Raw genomic sequence first — 18,270 nt, forward strand, 5'->3', positions numbered from 1 at the left:
GGCAGTTCACAGGACAGATTTGCTTTATTAAAGTCCCCGAGAATGATTAAAACAGAGTCCGGTGTTGTTGTTCTGCGTCTGTGATCTGATCAGCAAGTTTCTGTAAAGCTGAGCTTACGTGCGCTTGTGATAGAATGTAAACACTCACAAGAATGAACGAGCAAAACTCCTGCGTCGAGTAGAAAGGCTTAGAGCTAATGAAAAGCGCTTATAGATTGGGACAGCACATATTCTTTAACATTGTTACATCTGTACACCACCATTAATGCAAAACAGTGTTAATTTTGTTGACGAAGACGACGACGAAAAGTATTCGTCAACTAACCTTTTTTCTGTGACTAAGAGGAGACGTTGACAAGCTAAAACTAATATCTGATGATAACAACTATGACTAAATTTAATCAGAGAGAATGCTGAATCTTCGTTAATAAGACGAGACGGGACTAAAATGTTATTTGAGGACTACCGTACATTCAAAATACATCCTATAGGCTAAGTTAACTGTCTTGTCTTTCAAAATGTGCATCAATGTCATTGGATAAGGGGCGTTTGCATATCTAGTCTCAGCATGGCAGCTACAGTGGACGGATAGGCTACCAAAAGGCGAACTAGCGATCTGAAACAATGGCCTCAGCACCCGACGGGTTAGGGACAGTGAGGCTTACAAAAGGAAGGATTTGTCTTTTTTCATTATGCCCAAGAAGTTCAACCATAAATGTCTTCCCATTTTAGCCACCATTGCTGACATGCAGGGGCACAGGCCCTCTCATTGGCCTGGAGAGATGGGTCTGTGGCCTGATGCAGCTCTTTATTATAAGGAGGAAAATTATTTTCAAATTCAAAATATGGCCTTAAACCTTAAGACATGCCTACTTCTGAGGTTACTTCATGAGATTTGAGGTTTAGATGTTGACGTTAGATTGTTTCATTTGATGTTACCATTGTGGAGATTGTGTTTGCTCTTGTCAGACTCCTGGCCTTTAATTTTTAAACAATAGTTTTTATTTCTTTGCTATAACTGTCTATAAGATGCATTTGGTATATTGTTATGGTTAGTCAAGTGATGTTGGCTGTTTCTAATAATCACAATCATCATCTACTGGCCTGATTCATTGATCTCATTTAAAGTGTAATTATATACGAGTGATGTTTTATATTTATTGATTATGACATCCCAGTGGTTCCACAGCATGGGATCAGTCAGTGTTGTGACAACCAGAAAATATGAAGGATTTAAAAAAAATTGTGCTTTAAACATTTTGAACTGATGCATAATTTAGACACAAAAAGAGACATAAAAAATCAGCATATGAATCTCAACAATGGTGACAATCAAAAGCTTCATGGCACAATGCATGCTGGGTACCAGCACAGTGTAAAACTCATCCATGACTCCCAGCATGCATTGCAGCATGAATAAACATTGCTTTAATTCTTACTATGTGTTTTTATTTTTGCATTTTATTTTTTGTGTTGAGTTTTATTAGAGTGCTTTGTGATGCTCACAGTTGATCTTTTTTGTTGAGTGATGTGGTTAACAATCTTTCATAACAGCCTGCTCAGTACTGCTTGTTCTTTTGCTCTTATAACGACAATGTTTTGGTAGGAGAAGAGACACTGGATAAAATCAGTTAACCTGGTTTTTAATTAAAGTGAAGTGTGGCCAAGTAAGTGTGGCTCTGCATTTAACCCATCCAAGTGCAAACAAACACAGCTTGAACACACACGCATTAGCAACACATAATCAACAATACTAGATATTTTGCCTTTGTTCCTTGCTTTCCACAACAAATGTGTTTAAAAACATGGTAAATATGATGATTTTTGTATGTTGTCTTATGTGCTGTATACCAGCATTTCTCAAGTCCAGTCCTCGCGCCTAGTTTATGCATGGAGCAAGGACTGGAATTGGGAACCACTGCTGTGTACTATTTTATTTTTTAATGCTTAGAATCTACATACTCCAATTTTTGTCTCCTGTTTATTAACTTTTATTACATTTTGCTAACTCTGTGATATACTGATATTTTGAAAACAGTAAAGGTTATTTTCTTAAACACCCAATCCAATTTCATATGAAAAACACCCTACTAGAAGACAAAGAATTGTAAACTTTCTCTCTAAAAGTATAATTCCTCATTGGGTAAACTAAACAGAAGTTTAGAATAAGCTGCAGACCCCTTTGTTATAAAGGTGCTGATGATTCTGCTCAGTTGGTAAAGTGATTTTATTTCTAAACTGATTTCTTAGCTTCATGCCCTGGTGTCTGTAACTGTTTCATTCATTCACTTTTACTTATTATTTTTCCCATGTATGTATGTGTGACTGTGTGTATATGTTTGTTTAGACTAGTTATGTGTTACTGTTTTAATTCACAAAACATTTGTGCTCAATTTCATGAGTTGGTTTCTGTGGTCACTACATGCAAACAAAGTCCCTTTAACGAGCCAATTCCATGCTCTAATACATTAGTATTTTAAGAAAGTTATTTTCTGTGGCCATGGAAATAATATCTCTTGGAGTTGAGATAAATTTGCTTTTAATGTTTGCTGTATGGTCAGATTAGTTGATTGTAACATTGATTCTTTTACAGTTACTTCTGGCAACTTATATAATTGATTATAATTAATTGTAATTATTTATGTATATTTCTCTTTTAAGCTAATTTGCTATGCTACATTTAGAAAATTAAAATGAATAATTTTACTGCAGTACATTTCCACTGATACTTTTGTTACTGAAACTACAGAAAGTAAGAGCTAGTGCACAGATGACTGTGATAGTGATGTCTGGCAGCCAAATTAATATGATTTGGACTGTGATGTCTAACAGCCAAACTAATATGATTTGGACTGTTACTGTGTGTGCTTGTAGATTATCTGGCTGTATGGTGACAGAAGGCGGCTGCAGTTATGTGTCTTCAGCTCTGAATTCAAACCCCTCACACCTGAGAGAGCTGGATCTGAGCTACAATCACCCAGGAGAATCAGGAGTAAAGCTGCTGTCTGAAAAACTAGAGGATCCAAACTGCACACTGGACAAACTCAAGTACGTCAAACAGGAAGAGTTTTTAGGTTTTAATATTTTAACTACCCAGATATTGCTACCTTGGAATTATAAGGTTCTGTCTGCATTCTCAATGGTTTTGAGATATTGAGCTTCAATGTTTTTGCATTCCATATATCAAACATGATATGGGGAACAAGTCTATTTTATACATGAAAATGACAAAGACCCTAAATGTATTCTAAATGTGCAATATCAAAATCCTCTCAGATTTGTAAATGGGGACTTTTTGGAACAGGTCAAATGCAGATAGAGCCTTCTAATTCTAAAAAAAAAATGCTAAGGTTCTATATTGAAAAACATTAATTGAAGCGATATATATATATATATTTTTTTTAAGAAAAAGAAACAGCTTGTCTATAATTAGTTTTAAAACAATGTGTCAATGTGTTGACATGTATGAGAAAGGTAAATTTAATGCTTTCTATTACATTAATTTCACAGTTTAGGACAAATAATTTTTTTAACAAACTACTTCAGTCTGTGTGCATTGCATTTATTTAATACAAATTTCACATTTAAAAACCTAGTGTTTAATCATGTCTAAATATTTACATAAATGCAAAACTTTAAAAAAGTAAGCAGTTATGACCTGCAATACTATTTTGAGCAATTAGAATAGTAGATACATGTATATTTATTAAAGGGCTATACTGGTACCTAGTGGGTAAACCATGGCATTACAAATGAAAATGATTTTTTTAGACCACAAAATCACTCTAATGTGCCTCCTTGTAATGGAATTTGGAATTTGCTGCCGTACCATGGCCGCAGCAGGTGCAGCAAAATTATGCAGCGCCTGAAAGTAGTCCCCAGCTAGGTACCTAGTTATAATATAGCTGGGGACTATTTTCAGGCGCTACGTAATATCACTGCGCCATGGTACGGCAGCAAAGTTCCTTGATTATTACGCCGGAATGAGAGTATAGTTCTTAGCCAAATCGGCCTAGAAAATCGCAACTTTTAATTTTCTGCCGGTCTTAGTACACGATATAACTACAGAAGAGTCAAGTTTTAAATAGGACAAATATCGAAACTCTTTGGTCATTTTTTAACGTGATGCTACTGGTCTAATCGGATTCAATGATCTATGCTAAGCAATGCTAAAAGTGCTAATCGCCAGACCCGGAGATCCGCTGAATGGATTCCAAAACGGTAAAACTCAACTTATTAACTCTGGGGGAGTTGGAGAATGAGCCTATTTCCAAAAAAAGTGGAGTGTTCCTTTAAGGAGACGTCTGCTCTCTTATAGCTCTCGCGATCCTTTGATGACACACATCGATTGGTCTAGCAGCGCTGCTTCAAGTCGAACACGTCTAAGCAGTCTTCAGGAGGAAGCATCAAGTTGGCACGCTTACAGTGTTGCCAAGTCCACAGTTTGCCTCAAAAAACGTGATATTTAGCCCCTTAAATGCGAATCTTACCAGGGGAACCCCTCCAAAAAACGTTTATTTTACCCCTCGGAATGTGATTTTTGCCGGTGGACCCCCCTTGAAACGCGATTGGGCTAGTTTTGAGTAGCAATTGCTAGTTTTGAGTAGCAATTGGGCGGGTTTTGTTGTGAAAGCCTGGCAACCGTGGCACGCTACACGATACGCGGAAATGTTTGAAAGTGTATATATGAACATACTTCAAAATGGCATATGGAAATTACTCGAGCAGTAAGTGTTACGGTGCTTGTCATTACTGAAGACTTCGACCTTAAGATAATATAGACTATATAATAAGATTATACAGTATATATATACTAGTGCTGTCAATCGATTAAAAAATGTAATCGCGTTAATCACAGTCGTGGACTGTGATTAATCATGATTAATCACAAATTTAAAATACTAGGATTTACATATAAATGTGTAGAAAAAGAAATGCATGACAAACTAGTTTAAGGAAACAGAACCTTTCACACTTCCGCAGGTATGAGACATAATCCTCATTATTATTTTATCATTATTCTTTTGTTTTTATACAGCCATTATCAGCCTTTAAACTGGTAATAAAACGTTTACCAAGCCACATCGCTTCAATCCCAGTATACATTTACCCAACTATTATCAAAAGTATTTCTAAATAAATACAACAAAACATTTCTTGCGACCTTACGTGTGAAGTATTATGACAAAATGCATTATGAAGAATTGGACCTGTTCTGCAGCTGCATTAGAGCTAATATTAGCATCATGCTTCATAAGACAATTTATGAGATTAATAGTACACTTTTACTCAGAACTCACTTCAAACCACCATCGAGTGTTTATAATAACTTCCTTTTTACGATCACATGTGGAATTTGGTCGTTTACTGTTGTTAAAATATGCTATTTATAGCCTTTTATATAGCTGCACAAATTAGCATTTCAGATGTACACATTCAATTAAAAAAAAAATCGCATACAGACCATATTTTATCGTAATCATGTGTTTATTATCTAATATAATCTATAGAGGCTGTAGTCATGTTTATTTCTGCTGCTCTGGCTGAAACTCACATTGTTTGATGTTACAACCGCCTCTCCGTTCTTAAGTTGCCAGGTATACATTTCAAGTATAATACACATTAGTAAAAGGATCTATTTTAATTTTTATTTGTCTATATACACTTTGGGCAGCCACGGTACAATATAAAAGTAGCCCAAAAAACCGCAAACCACGCTCTGTAATCTTTCCCACTAATGTATTTTCAAAATAGCCCACTTGTGCCGCTACCCTGGCAACACTGGTGCTGTACCCTCATCACACAATGATAGATAACCTTCTGCGCTGCGATATATATATATATATATTCTTATTTATTTATTTAAAGTCTGTCTAAAGTTTACAGACAGTGTTTAAAAAGTGCAATCCACTTGTCATTTATTACAGTGACTTTGAATTACCTAAATACTGAGTGTGGTAAAGTAACAGATTTTTTTAAATATTTCTGCAACCTACTTTAGTTTGTGTGATTTGTTACTGACTTTCATATTAATTTTTACACCAGGCTTATTTGTCAGTGCTTTATGTTGTCATAATTATTACATGCTTACAAGGCTGTAAGTTCAACAAATAAGTCAATATACTACTGTGTTTGTAGATGATAAAATATATATAAATAAAAATGTCATTCATATCAATTCATGCATCACCTAATTCCATCATAACATATAAGCCTGGCCTACAGAAAAGAATATTTGTTTAATCTATCTAATATTGTGTTGGTCATACTATACAATGATTTATTGCTTGTCTTTGTTGAACAATACAGAACATAAAGAGCTTTAAAAAATAATTGCATATTTAATCGCAATCGTAATATTGGTAAAAATAATCGCAATTAGATTATTTTTCAAAATCGTTCAGCCCTATTTAGTACCAAAAGATCTCCTCAAAGTAATACATAAATATTAGTGAATTAAAATATAGAACTTAAAATATTTAGTAAAGGTGTATCTTCACATTATAAGTAAGGAATACCTGAGGGTTAAATACAAGAAAAACATATTAATGTTACCTCTCCATCACTCTCCAGAATAAAATGATACCATTAATGTCATTTATGTAATAATCAGTGCATAATATGCTGTAATGTTTACCAAACTTTGCTGCAAAGACCTATATAGTGAAGCTGTCGTCTATCCTGCTTAAACCATTCAAATGTATTGACAGTACTGGCTTCTCTGGAACTATTGAGAGCTCCATGAACCATGTGACCACCTGGCGACGACGCCAGTGAGATCAAAGCGTGTCACAACGTGTGAAACGTATTTCAATGTAATTCATTGTAGCGCTTCAGTTACAGCCAGAGCCATTGAAAACATCCAATGGCTCTTGCTGTAACTGAAGCGCTACAATGAATTACGTCACATTAAGTGTGCCATAACGGTATTTATTGTTTGAATTTCTTATTTAAAAACGTACAAAATTTGAAACAAGACTTTGCTTCATATCACAAGCAGGGTTGCCTCTTTGGCGTGAGATTTACATGGGCAGAGTGAGTGTGTGAGACAGAGCCTGAAAGCTTGTGTCTCACGCTAAATGCAACTCTGTCATAACTGAAAATATTAATCTGACTGTGTATTTGTTTACTGACTGTATGTGTCTCTGTGTGTGTTTTATAGTATGGATCATGGAGGGGAATCCAGGATTACAGCAGGAATAAATAAATGTACGTCTAACACATACTGTACACACACGCAAACACACACACTCTCTCTCTCTCTCTCTCTCTCTCTCACACACACTGGTTTTAGTGCATTATAAGGACTCTGACGACTAAACCAGTAGGTTGATGGTTTAGTCGTCACAAACAATCTTTCTTGATGCCCTACAGACATGATAAAACTATAACAAATTATGGTTTAATCAGCAGAACAAATCTGGCTGAGAATTCTAATTACACACAATAATAACACAGATTATATGAGAATATGATGTATAGGATGCACACAAGGACAGTCACACCCCTCCTGAAATGTTCCCGCCTATGACATGATTGCGACTTTTAGGGTACAACCTGATTAATGAGGACGCTCATTTTACAACAGGGACCAGTGTCATTTACAAGTACTTTAATTACAACTTAAAATAACGTTACAAAAAAGTTTGTTTATCCTTTTTTTTCTCAGTTTTAACCAAGTAATAGATGCATCAGGTTGAACATGATAGGGCAGGTCATGCATGATGTATCATCACTTACTCTGGCTTTTCCTTTTCCAGCTAATTCTCTGAATTCTAATGAAATCTCATGTTTTGTGTGATCTATAGCAGCCTTCCACTGCTGGCATTCAGTCATTGCGGACAGTTTTTCTTTGGTTATCTTAAAATGATTAATTACAGCAGTACATTAAAAGGGTTATATGATGCGATTTCAAGTTTTCCTTTCTCTTTGGAGCGTTTCAAACTGATTGCGCAAAGATAAGATCCCTGAAGTTGCAAACACCACAGACTCAAAACCAAAGAGATATTCTTTATCAAAGTTAAGACTGCCACACTCCCCTAAAACGGCTCATTCAAACACGTCCCCACATGTCTACATCACGATGTGGAAATATTTGCATAATGCCACCCAAATGTTCACTCAAAGAAAGAAGGCGTGGTTTCAGTAACCGCAGTAGTGTTGATGCAGTCATGACAGAGAGATGCTGTGTTTCTATTTGAAAGCAAAAGCACTTTATTTGGCCTTCCGAAAGTAGATTTAGGAATTTAGGAATCATTAAGATTACTTACAACAGAACAGCACAACCCAGATGTTCGAATTTGTGCAACACATTTTATGGATGACCATTTCGTGAACCTAGGTGAGGAGGTAATCCTGACTTTGCTATGACAATCTGTCTTTTCTGAATCAGCGACTGTAAATATGTTTTGTTATTAGTTTAAATATTTGCTATTGACTGTTCAAATGCAGAGTTTTGCACATCGTGTGTGTGTGAGAGAGAGAGAGAGAGAGAGAGAGAGACACAGGGTCACATCCCAGTGGAGTCAGCTGTCTTAATCGTGGCTTGTGTGCAAGCACATACGAGCTTCATCACTGTGTCTGTCACGTGACTGTTCCCCTTTCGGGCTTGAACTGATGGCAAAACTGAGGACATTATTAACTGTCTACATTTATTTTGAAAGCTGAAGCTCGCAATTATGGAAAGAGGCGTTACATTTCCAACGAGTGCTTCCGGTGTTCGGCCAATGACAATGCACTGTGCCAGTTGGCCAATCAGAGCAGACTGCACTTGTCGGAACGAGGGACTTTGTAGAAAACGATGCGTTTGTGAGAGGTGGGGCATAGAGGACCTACAATAATGTACAGTATTTGAAAAATAATGTGTTTTTTTTTACATTAAAGCATGTCATGAGGGCTCGTATCATAAAAGTTTAAAAACTCTGCTGTCTTTTGTCACATCCTTGTCTTTATTTTTTCATCTTGCCTGCGCATAATTTCGCTGGCTTCTGCAGCAGATCACACCATAAATAAATGCATAATCGCTTACTTTGATTAGGCAGCCATGTCACCCTTTAGCCCAAGGCTGGTTACCCACTGAAGCTAAGCAGGGTTGAGCCTGGTCAGTACCTAGATGGGAGACCTCCTGGGAAAACTAGGTTGCTGCTGGAAGAGGTGCTAGTGAGGCCAGCAGGGGGTGCTCACCCTGTGGTCTGTGTGGGTCCTAGCACCCCAGTATAGTAATGGGGACACTATACTGTAAAAAAGCACCGTCCTTCGGATGAGACGTTAAACCGAGGTCCTGACTCTCTGTGGTCATTAAAAATCCCATGTCTTTCGAAAAGAGCAGAGGTGTGACCTCGGCATCCTGGCCAAATTCGCCCATTGGCCTCTGACCATCATGGCCTCCTAACAATCCCCCATATCTGCTGATTGGCTTCATCACTCTGTCTCCTCTCCACCAATAAGCTGGTGTGTGGTTGGCGTTCTGGCGCACTATGGCTGCCGTCGCATCATCCAGGTGGATGCTGCACACTGGTGGTGGATGAGGAGACCCCCCCCCCCTTTCTTCTGAACAGCTGCAGCAAATCAGCTATACACTGATCAAGAATCTCAGAAACAACCCAAACCTCCTTAAATACACACGTCTACGTAAGGAATAATTGACGACGGGCGTTATAATGCACACCTGAGGTGGTGATGCAGTCAGCACGCGAAGCATGCATTATTTTTCTAATAATTCAACGGACCGAAGTCAATTATTCCGCTTATACAATGGTTGCCACACCTCAAGACATCAATCAGATGATATATTTCAAGGCATTCGTCCAGTATTTCTACTTAAATCGCTATTGTGGGTAGGATTATTTCTTCTGCATTTCATCCAACGCCTCCGTTGCTAATTCCAAAACGTTATTTTAAACCTAGTAACAGAGGCTTGAGCTGTTAATAACAGACTAATGCAGTTAATACAGTTAATAACTAAGTTATGAGAGAGAGAGAGAGAGAGAGAGAGAGAGAGAGAAAATTACCTCTGTGCGTCTCTCAATAGTGTTCGGCAGCAATGTCTCTAGTTATAGTGAAACTTAGTTCCTTTTGTTCACGAACAGCGCCGTTGTTGTTACCTCGCTTGTGAGAAGTCATGCAGTTTTTAAGTTGTTTACTGATAAAATCGTCAGAGTAGCGCTAACAACATTAGCGCGATGTACGTTAGTGTGTGCAAACTGTAACTGTTATGTATGTGAGGTCTGTGAGGGAGAGAGAGCGGAGAGATAGAGTATGTGCTTTCTATACATAAAGCATAATTCTGTGGCAAAAACATGGACATGATCTCTCGTTTTTATCATATTGTTTACTATATTTATTTGTTTGGCCAGTGTCGTTGTGGGCCTTGGTTATTTCGCTGTTGTGACCTTTGAAATAACAGAAATAATTTGGCGAAGTGATATGGTCATGTAATGTGGTCAAGAGCTGCCTGGAACTACATTCGCCGTGCGTTTCCCTGAAAATAATTGCACACCTTAGAACGTTCGGCAGCCAATCAGATTCAAGCATTCAACGGCCCCGTAGTATAAAATTTAATAATGTTAACTACAAGGTTTTCCGTGAACAAAAACTAAAACTAAGACGAAAACAATTGATTAAAAAAACGTTTTTGTAAACTGAAATAAAATAAGAATGTCAAAATAAAAAAATAAAAAAGTAAACTAAACTAACATGTCACACTTCTGCTACTGCATTGGAGTGAAGGAAGCAGAGACGCAGGAGAATTCTCACAATCAACAGTCTTTAATAAACAAACCAGGGGTAACAGGGGTAACCTGGGGTAAAGGACATATTGCCCCACTCCCGGAATGCGTGTCCTCGCGCCACAGGAACAACATAGGAAGGGACGGTGGGAACTTGGGAGGACACCCGGGAGGGGGCCGGCAGACAGAGTCCAGGGAGGTGATGAAGGTGGGAAGAGCCAGGGAGGAGACAGGAGGGAGAGCATGCGGCACCAGATGGGACCCAGGACACAGCCATGATGACAACCCACGGTGGAGCCGACAGAGGGAGGAGCCATGGAGGAGGAAGGGCTGACCAAGTCAAGTCACCTTTATTTATACAGCGCTTTTAACAATACAAATTGTGTCAAAGCAACTTCACAATATTAAAATAAGACAATAGTGTGTCAATAATGTAAAATGACAAGATTAAACATTCAATTTACAGTTAAAGGCATTTCATTATTAAATTTAGTGATGTCATTGCACAGATACTATTTAAACTGAACTGAGCTGGACGATCAAGTCGACGATGTCGCTGGAAATGAAATGTCCCCAACTAAGCAAACCAGAGGCGACAGCGGCAAGGAACTAAAACTCCATCGTTGACAGAATGGAGAAAAAAACCTTGGGAGAAACCAGGCTAAGTTCAATTCCAACTGCAGCAAAGTCAGATTGTGTAAAGAACTCATCTGCTTCCTGTGGTCTTGTCCTGATGGCTGTCAGGGTCTTGGCAGGGTCTTCACTGGGGATCAGTCTCTGTGGCTCATCTAATTGTCCTGGTCTCCACTGACGTTCAGGGCTGTAGAGGTCATCTCTAGGTGCTGATCCACCATCTGATCTGGATACGGACTGGATCGGGTGGCTACGGTGACCTCGGAATAAGAAAGAAACAGACTAAGATTAACATAGATGCCATTCTTCTTACAATGAAACAAGTACATTGGGTGTTATGGGAAGTGTTTCCCGTTCCGGTTGACCTAATTAATGCAGCCTAACAATCCTTTAACGGATTTGAATATTATAAGCTTATTAGTGTGTTATGTGTACACCAGGTTAAAGAGATGGGTCTTTTATCTAGATTCAAACTGAAAGAGTGTGTCTGCCTCCCGAACAGTGTTAGGTAGATTGTTCCAGAGTTTCGGCGCTAAATAGGAAAAGGTTCTGCCACCGCAGTTTATTGTGATATTCTAATTATCAAATGGCCAGAGTTTTGAGAACACAGCGGACGTGGAGGACTATAATGTGATAAGAGCTCGCTCAAGTACTGAGGAGCTAAACCATTCAATGCTTTATAAGTAATTAACAAGATTTTAAAATCTATATGATGTTTAATAGGGAGCCAGTGCAGTGTTGACAGAACCGGGCTAATGTGGTCATACTTCCTGGTTCTAGTAAGAACTCTAGTTGCTGCATTTTGAACCATCTGTAGAGTTCAGAATGTCTATGCATGCTGATCCTAATGCATGTTTTCCATTATCAACGTGGATATTAAAAATCACCAACAATTAAGACTTTATCTGCAGCCAGCACTAACTCTGATAGAAAGTCAGCAAATTCTTTAATAAAGTCTGTATGGTGCCCTGGTGGCCTGGCCTGTATACAGTAGCCAGTACAAACATCACAGGGGATTTATCATTAATACTTGTTTCTCTAGATAATGTTATATGAAGCACCATTACTTCAATTGAGTTATACTTCTTCTGAGAAATACTGAGAACATTGCTATAAATTGTAGCAATACCTCCCCCTTTGCCTTTTGGACGCGGCTCATTTTTATAACAGTAATCTTGGGGGGTAGACAGAATCAGAATCAGAAACAGCTTTTATTGCCAAGTATGCTTGCACATACAAGGAATTTGTTTTAGTGTCACAAGCTTCCAGTTCACAGAGACAACAACGACACACAGACAATAAAAATAAGATGAGAATAAAAATACACGTTAAATATAAATAAACAACAAAAAAAGTAAAATAATTTGAAACATAAATTGTATGTACAGTTGTGCTATTGGTGATAGAATGGAATAGAAGGAGATGCAGGGATGTACAAGGATGGAGGTGGTAGCAAATAAGTATAAGGTTACTGCACATTGTTATTGAATTTAACTGTTCATAAGTTGGATTGCCTGGGGGAAGAAACTGTTCTTGTGCCTGGCTGTCCTGGTAATTGGGGCTCTGTAGCGCCAGCCAGATGGCAAAAGTTTAAAAAGGGGATGACTTGGATGTGAGGTGATCCAGAGTGATTTTCTGAGCCCTTTTCCTCACTCTGAATGTATACAGCTCTTGAAGGGTGGGCAGGGGTGCCCGTTCAGCAGTCAGAACCGTTCTCTGTAGTCTTCTAATCCCTGATTTTGTAGCTGAGCCAAACCAGACAGTTATTGAAGTACACATGACAGACTCGATGATGGCTGAGTAGAACCGTTTCAGCAGCTCCTGTGGCAGGTTAAACTTCCTCAGCTGGCGAAGGGAGTACAACCTTTGTTGGGCTTTTTTTACAATGGAGTTGATGTGATTGTCCCAAGTCAGGTCCTGAGAGATGATGGATCCCAGGAACTTGAATGTCTCCACTGCAGTCTATGATGATGAGTGGGGAGAGTGCAGGGGGGTTTCTCCTGAAGTCCACAATCATCTCCACTGTTTTAAGCGTGTTGAGCTCCAGGTTGTTAAGACTGCACCAGACAGTCAGCTGCTCAACCTCCTGTCTGTAAGCAGACTTGTCGCCTTCCTTGATGAGGCAGATGAGTGTGGTGTCATCTGCAAACTTCAGGAGCTTGACAGAAGGGTCTTTAGAGGTGCAGATGTTGGTGTACAGGGAGAAGAGAAGTGGGGAGAGAACACATCCCTGTGAGGCACCAGTGTTGGTGGAGCAGCTGTTTGACATGAATTTCCCCAGTCTCACTAGTTGCTGACAATCTGTCAGAAAGCTAGTGATCCACTGATAGATAGAGCTTGGGACAGAGAGCTGGGTTAGGTTGGTCTGGAGGAGTGTTGGGATGATGGTGTTGAAGGCCGAACTAAAGTCCACAAACAGGATCCTCACATAAGTCCCTGATTTGTCCAGGTGTTGCAGGATGTAAAGCATTCCCATGCTGACTGCATCATCCACAGACCTGTTTGCTTGGTAAGCAAACTGCAGGTGGTTCAGTAAGGGTCCAGTGTTGTTCTTCAGATAAGCCAGAACCAGTTTTTCAAATAACTTAATGACCACAGACGTTAGAGCCAGAGGTCTGTAGTCATTAAATCCTGTTATCTTGGGTTTCTTTAGAACAGGGATGATGGTGGAGCATTTGAAGCAGGAAGGGACTTCACACAACTCCAGAGATCTGTTGAAGATAAGTGTGAAGATGGGGGTCAGCTGGTCAGCACAGGTTTTCAAGCAGGCTGGCGTCTCACCGTCTGGGCCTGGTGCCTTCCTTCTGTTGTTCTTCCTGAAGACCTGGCACACATTTTCTTCACTGATCTGGAGTGGGGGAGAGAGGGGTTGCTGGAGGTGTTAACGGTTGTGTAGAGACATGGTCAGGACAGGTGTGTGTGTGTGTGGGGTGTTCAAATGTATAATAAAACTCATTCAGGTCTTCAGCAAGTTGATGATTCACCTCAGTGCTGGGGGATGGTGTCCTGTACTTGGTGATGGCTTTCAGGCCTTTCCACACTGAAGCGGAGTCATTGGAAGTGAACTGATCTTCCAGCTTTTTAGCATAGGTCCTTTTAGCCACTCTAATCTCCTTATTCAGTGTGTTCCTGGCTTGATTGTACAAGACTCTGTCCCCATTTCTGTAGGCGTCCTCTTTGGCCTGACGAAGGTGTCTGAGTTTTGCTGTTAACCATGGCTTATCATTGTTGAATGTTACATAAGTCCTGGTGGGAATGCATATATCCTCGCAGTAACTGATATATGAAGTTACAGTCTCTGTGAGCTCGTCCAGATTGGTGGCAGCAGCTTCAAAAACACTCCAATCAGTAAGGTCGAGACAGGCTTGTAAAACCCACTCTGTCTCGATGGCACTAACTCTTTACAGTCTTTACCACAGGTTTAGCAGATTTAAGTTTTTGCCTGTAGGTTGGTATAAGATGAACCAGACAGTGATCAGAGAGCCCCAAAGCTGCCCTTGGAACAGTGTGATATGCATTCTTTATTGTGGTGTAACAGTGATCCAATATATTACTTTCTCTGCTGGGACATGTAACATGGTGTCTGTATGTTGGCAGTGCACGGAAGAGATTTGCTTGATTAAAGTCCTCAAGAATGATTGAAACAGAATCTGGGTGTTGTTGTTACTCCCGTGGTGAGTAGAAATGCCTACAGTTAATGGAGAGAGCTTCTAGATCTGAACAGTACATCTTCTTTAACACTGTTATATCTGTACACAACCTCTCACTGATGTAGAAGCATGTCCCGCCACCACGCGATTTCCCTGTTGATTCTGTGTCACGATCTGCTCTAAACAGCTGAAAGCCCGGCAGATGAAGCGTGCTGTCTGGAATGGTGTCGTTCAGCCAAGTTTCTGTGAAACACAGAGCAGCAGAGTTTGAGAAATCTTTATTTGTCTGGGAGAGCAGGAGGAGTTCATTCGCTTTGTTGGGTAGAGAGAGAAGATTCGCCAGATGGATGCTAGGCAACGCCATTCTTAATCCGAGCTGTCTGAGCTTCACAAGCGTGCCGGTTCACTTCCCCCGTCTGCACATCCTGAAGCGTCTGAATAGCACCGCTGCTCCATCGACTACTATGTCTAGCAAAACATCCGAATAATCGAAAACTGGTAGGAGATTTTGTGGTATGTTCTGCCGAATGTTCAGCAGTTCTTCTCTGGTAAAACTGATCATGTTTGAGAAACAAAAAACAGAAAAGGAAAAAACAACAACAACTGGATAGCGAAGCACCATGGCTGCCGTGAGCGGCGCCATCTTGACTTTGACTCGTTTAAAATAATGTATTCATCTGGTTTTAACCATGTTTCTGACAGACAGAGTACATCTAGGTTATGATTAGTGATCATATCATTTACAAAAAACGCTTTCGTAGAAAGGGACCTGATATTCAGTAAGCTTTGTAATCAGTTTCTCTGTGTTTTATACATTTTTATTTGTTGAACATCAATTAAATTGTTACTCATAAATTGGTTTGGACATTTTTTGTATTTTCTAGTTCGGGGAACAGACACAGTCTCTATAGTGTGATATCGAGGTGAAAGAGTCTATGTGCTGAGAATTAACTGACTTCTGTGACGTGAGGCGGCTAGCAGGCGGCTATATGTGAAGTTTTAGCTCAATATACCCCACAGATAAATTTTTATAGCTTGTTAAAATTGCCACTTTTAGGGTATGAGCCAAAACATGCTGAATTTGAGTATGTTGCTTTAAATGTGAGTGAGCTGTTGCTCCCGGAGAAGAGGGCGGAGCTCCACTTTAGCAGTGCTAGCCTTTGCAAATAAACATTCCACTATTAATACAAGCCTGTTATCTTTACAGAAAACTACTCGGTTTCAAAGTCAGTCATCTGATTATACTGTGCATAATAAATTTGCGTTTATGAATTACACAGACGGGGAGCATGGATGGATAAAAATAACAACATAGCTGGTCTCATGCTATCACAAACTTTATAAGTTCCACTTCTGATTATGAGCTCGACAACTTCAAGCGATCGACTCACATTGCTTTCATACGCAACTTTTAACTACCACATTCCTATTCACAGTGATGGGCAGTAGCGTTGCTGCTTTCTGAATTAAATAGCTTTTCGGTAGTTAAGCTCTTTTTTTGATCAAGTAGCGTGGTAGCATCAACAAAAGCTAACGTTACATTTTCCAAAGAACGCATTTTGAAACTCAAGCTCAAATCAGAAATATAGTAGCGGTTTCTTTACTCAAAAAACACTTTATAAAGGCTAATGCTTTCTTTTGTTTTTGTTTTGAGGAGCGGAGAAGAGTTTCTCTAGCATTTGTTGTCAAGTTACAGCCAAATAGCTCGTGCGAAGCGCTGAATCTTTCATAATATGATACTTTGGCCAAATAACAGAAAAAAACTGAACGCCCACATAATGACAGAAAACTGGGTAAAACGGGACATGAGTCAGGAAAAAAATATATATAAATAAACAAAAACAAAAAAACATTTGCTGGTCAAAAGCTTCGTATTTGAACTTGATTTTGGTGAAATGTTTATATTAATATCTAATGACACATGCAACGATGCAAATAAACATAGCCTATCTGTAGGCCTAAACATCTAAATGGTAACACTAAAATACATTTGTTAAAGTATTTATCTTTGTTAATGTTAGTTAATGAAAATACAGTCTTTTATTGGTAGTTCATGTTATTTCACAGTGCATTAACAAATGTTAACAAACAACTTTTGATTTTAATAATACATTAGTAAATGTTAAAATTAACATTAAGATAAATGCTGCAGAAGTATTGTTCATTCTTAGTTCATGTTAACTACACTAGTTAACTAATGTTAACTACTGAACCTTATTGTGAAGTGTTACCATTTATATAAATGTATCCGTATACAATAAAGCCACAATACCAACTACCAATAGGAGGTTTCCGGTGTTACACCAAATTCTGTGACCATCGTATTCTGTGACCCTAGTAGGCGCTGTTGTCACTGTTTGGCTTGAACTGTATCACACAGGAGGATTGGGCACGCAAACAGCGTACAGGTTTAAAGGGCCCATGCACATTGTATGAGCGCGTCAACACAAGTCAATTCATTCTGGTGATGTGAAACCTCCTCTATTGTATAGTCCATCCAGGAAAGATTTTTGGTCTAATATGAACAGTTCAGCTGTTACATGAAATAATTTGTATTTATTCATTAATTTTCTAATACCTTTAAATGGACCAGACTCATTTAGCAGTGCCAAGGCGATCTCTCCTCTGTACTGTTCCACTGCGGAGGTATTATTGGGAAACTGTAGAGACTCTCCGGCCAGTATTTTCTCTGCATACTAAGATGACATTAGGAAAATAATTTTTAAGTGCATGTATACATAGAATATAAACCAACAAAATGTTTGATGAGAGAGAAAAAAAAAATATTGTGTTTCATACATTAAACAAGGTTATGCACAAATTGTGTGAAATCTTCATATAAACTTTTTCAAACACAAATCATGATTCACCAAAACTTTCATATTAAAGCTTATTCTAAAAAGCCAAAAATAACTTTAAACAACAGGAAATCACACACACACACACACACACACACACACACACACACACACACACGTGAATGAGACCAATTGATCTGAAATACAGATCTAATACAGATATAATAAAATACAGAATGAAAGCAAACTTACTTTCAGGACAAATATGCCACATGAGGTGGCATCTTTTTGGAGGCTGTGTGTCGCTGTGCTGGCTGTCCACCTGGACACCTGGCAGCTTTGTTTTCTTATGAAGGCCCTGACACATCCAAGAAAATTATATATATATATATATATATATATATATATATATATATATAATTACATTTACCCACATATTTTTTATTTCATTTTATTTTTAAA

The 18,270-nt window shown here is 38.8% G+C and overlaps 1 protein-coding gene across 1 annotated transcript in view; it reads left to right on the plus strand.

The window, feature by feature from the left end:
* The first annotated feature begins 2,887 nt into the window (after positions 1-2,887).
* Positions 2,888-18,270, plus strand: part of LOC131536662 (stonustoxin subunit alpha-like) — a 34,710-nt gene continuing 19,327 nt past the window's right edge. The window contains exons 1-2 of the mRNA XM_058769710.1: positions 2,888-3,048; positions 7,163-7,209. Of these exons, the coding sequence (XP_058625693.1) occupies positions 2,888-3,048; positions 7,163-7,209 (208 nt within the window). The remainder of the gene's footprint in view (positions 3,049-7,162; positions 7,210-18,270) is intronic.

Source organism: Onychostoma macrolepis, chromosome 03 (assembly GCF_012432095.1).
Source record: "Onychostoma macrolepis isolate SWU-2019 chromosome 03, ASM1243209v1, whole genome shotgun sequence".
Classification (NCBI taxonomy): Eukaryota; Metazoa; Chordata; class Actinopteri; order Cypriniformes; family Cyprinidae; genus Onychostoma; species Onychostoma macrolepis.